The sequence below is a fragment of the Penaeus chinensis genome, chromosome 11, assembly GCF_019202785.1.
Source record: "Penaeus chinensis breed Huanghai No. 1 chromosome 11, ASM1920278v2, whole genome shotgun sequence".
NCBI classification, from domain to species: domain Eukaryota; kingdom Metazoa; phylum Arthropoda; class Malacostraca; order Decapoda; family Penaeidae; genus Penaeus; species Penaeus chinensis.
In genome coordinates, this window is record NC_061829.1 from 16,982,364 (window position 1) to 16,984,863 (window position 2,500).

General features: G+C 35.3%; 1 protein-coding gene across 5 annotated transcripts in view; it reads right to left on the bottom strand.

Annotated features, from left to right (window-relative positions):
• Positions 1-2,500, bottom strand: part of LOC125030358 (uncharacterized protein DDB_G0271670-like) — a 14,298-nt gene that overhangs the window by 212 nt on the left and 11,586 nt on the right. For all 5 annotated transcript variants that reach the window (XM_047620369.1, XM_047620370.1, XM_047620371.1 and 2 more), the window contains exons 3-7: positions 2,227-2,500; positions 1,389-2,125; positions 887-992; positions 360-520; positions 1-143 (exon numbers count right to left, since the gene is read on the bottom strand). The exon at positions 1-143 is cut by the window's left edge and continues 212 nt beyond it; the exon at positions 2,227-2,500 is cut by the window's right edge and continues 498 nt beyond it. In XM_047620369.1, coding sequence (XP_047476325.1) covers positions 57-143; positions 360-520; positions 887-992; positions 1,389-2,125; positions 2,227-2,500 — 1,365 coding nt within the window. In that variant the 3' untranslated portion in view covers positions 1-56. The remainder of the gene's footprint in view (positions 144-359; positions 521-886; positions 993-1,388; positions 2,126-2,226) is intronic.

The window sequence follows — 2,500 nt, forward strand, 5'->3', positions numbered from 1 at the left end:
CTTCAATATCACAGCCTGAATAAAAAAGCAAAAGTCATTACGTGATGGTCCCATTATCATCTCTTCGAAGCTTTCATTTCCTCTTTCACCATTTTGTAAGCTTCATCAAAGGTTAGCGGTGGTTTCCTCCTCGCTGCAATATACTGTAAAAGTAAAGGAACAAAGCTGTATGACACACATGTCATGGTCTGTCCAGTGACATACACTGAATCTGTAAATCTATGGAGTTAACCATATTTTTTAGAGAATGGGGGAAAAGGTGACCAAAGCACATAAACATGTGATTGTATAAGGACCACTGGTATCTACATTGGAAAAGTAGGTTGTAAATGCCTAATATCAAAACTTCACAAAAATACCTTCTCAGTTTCCAGCAGTGATGTGTAGTGGTGTGATGATGTAAGTGTTGCAGTGTAAGCATGATATAAGGATTTCTGTGAATCCAGAAATTGCCTTGTCAGGGCAACTTGTTGCTTTAGTAGTTCATCTGCACCCACCATACTTCTCATTGAAAAAGTGCCTGAAATGGCAGCAAAAAATTATGTTAAAATTCTGTCTGTTAGCCACTAAAACATTTGAGGAAACAATTTTGAAGGGAAAGCATTATATGTTCAACATATTGTGAAGTAAAGATGGATCATGTACAGCAAAACTGTGGTGCCAATCAGACATCACATTAGCTAATATTCTCTTTAGTATTTTCTTGAGTGCACACTCACCCATACATCTAAATCCACCCCCTCACTCATGCATAGTCATTGCTACTGCCATATTTTGCACATTTCCATCAACTACATGCATTTAATGAACAGAAAAATCAAGACTAAATAATAACATACAAATGATGAAAAAACAGATCCCCAAAAAGTAAACATTGATACTATACCTTCAGAAACCCTGGGGATAAAGCTAGTTTCAATGGGCCCTGTTGTAAAATATGCTTGCTGTGGAGGACGAATAGCCATCCATGGATTCATGTATGGAGGCATCTCCTAGAAAAAAATAAAAATAAATAATTAAATAAATTTTGATCCTACCATACAATGAACAATGCAATTTTCATCTGCCAGTCATAACATTCTTTGCTTTTGTTACTTATGTATTTCATACACAACCTCTGTTATTAAATGATGCTAGTTTCTCAAAATGACTTAATAAAAACAGAGAATAAATATATGAAAATCATTAAACATTTATATTTGCCAGTCATCACATTCACCTATTAATCATTCAAATAGAGGGAAATGATCTCTATCAATCATGTTCTGATAGCATATCTGAATTAAGAGTAATCCAGTAATTAATTAAAATTTATCTTCTAATTAAAAATGTACTATATTCAAACTACAGGCAAGACTGTCTGAATTAAATACAAATGTAAGATATACCCAAGGATTGAAGTAGTGCTTTTGCTTGTGTCTGTGCCTCCTTGAGGAACGATGCCTATAAGGCTTGTCTTCTTCACTGGAAGTCTCACTGCTACTTGATGAAGATGTGGAACTGGAGGATGATATGTACTTCTTTTTCTTTTTCTTTCCTCTGTGCCCATGATGTTTTGATAATTTGCTTTTTGCTCCTGTCTTATTTGGTTTCTTTTTCTCATTTACTAAAGAATCTGTGGCTTCACTTTGCCTGGAATGATTCTCATTCTTCTTTTGAGTTTTGAACTGTTTCCCCTCAACATTGCTTGACACTGTATCATCTTTATAAATCTTGTCTTCAGATCCTTTTCTATTACTTGCAGATATATTTTTTGGTGAGTCCTCCATGTGTTCTTCTGTAATACTCTTTTTAAACTGCTGACTATCCTCATTCTCTGATGAGCTGCTACTGAGCTGTGTCTTCAGATCATTACTAACAGAACTCTCCTCAAGTGCCTCAGCAACCTCACTACCAGATGCAGAGTTAGGGACACTCTCTGGAACACTTTCCTCTAAACTCTCTTCACGATACACTCCTAAGTATTCTCCTTTTGAGTCCAGGTCTATCTTGGAATTTTTCCGACTCAGAATCACTTCAGCTATAGACGATGTAGAATTACGCCGTGAAGAGTGAAAAATGCTTCCAGTTGTTGAAACCAAAACATTTTCTACCCTTGCATTCTTCCTGTTGTAATTTTCAGTTTCTGGAAAAAAGAAAGTACCATCTATAATTTTTTTTCTTACCCTTGAATAAAGTGTAATTTACCTAGACTGAAAAATTATTTCATTGTGATACAAGCCTTACCTTTTTTCTTATGAGGACTTGTGTTCTCTTCTGTACATAGTTCAGAAACTTCAGAAGATATGGAATGCTGACTTTCCCTTATTTCTTCCTCTTGAACTTTGCTTTCCCCTTCATCTGTCACATGACCCATAATGTCTGCAACAGTCATGATATTATGAAAATTGAAAATATTGCTTCCTCTGTCTTCACTGTCATCTGAACTTAACTCAGATTTTCCAGTTTCTGAATTGTTGTTTACTTTCCTGAGATTTCCAGTTGATAAACTATCATTCAA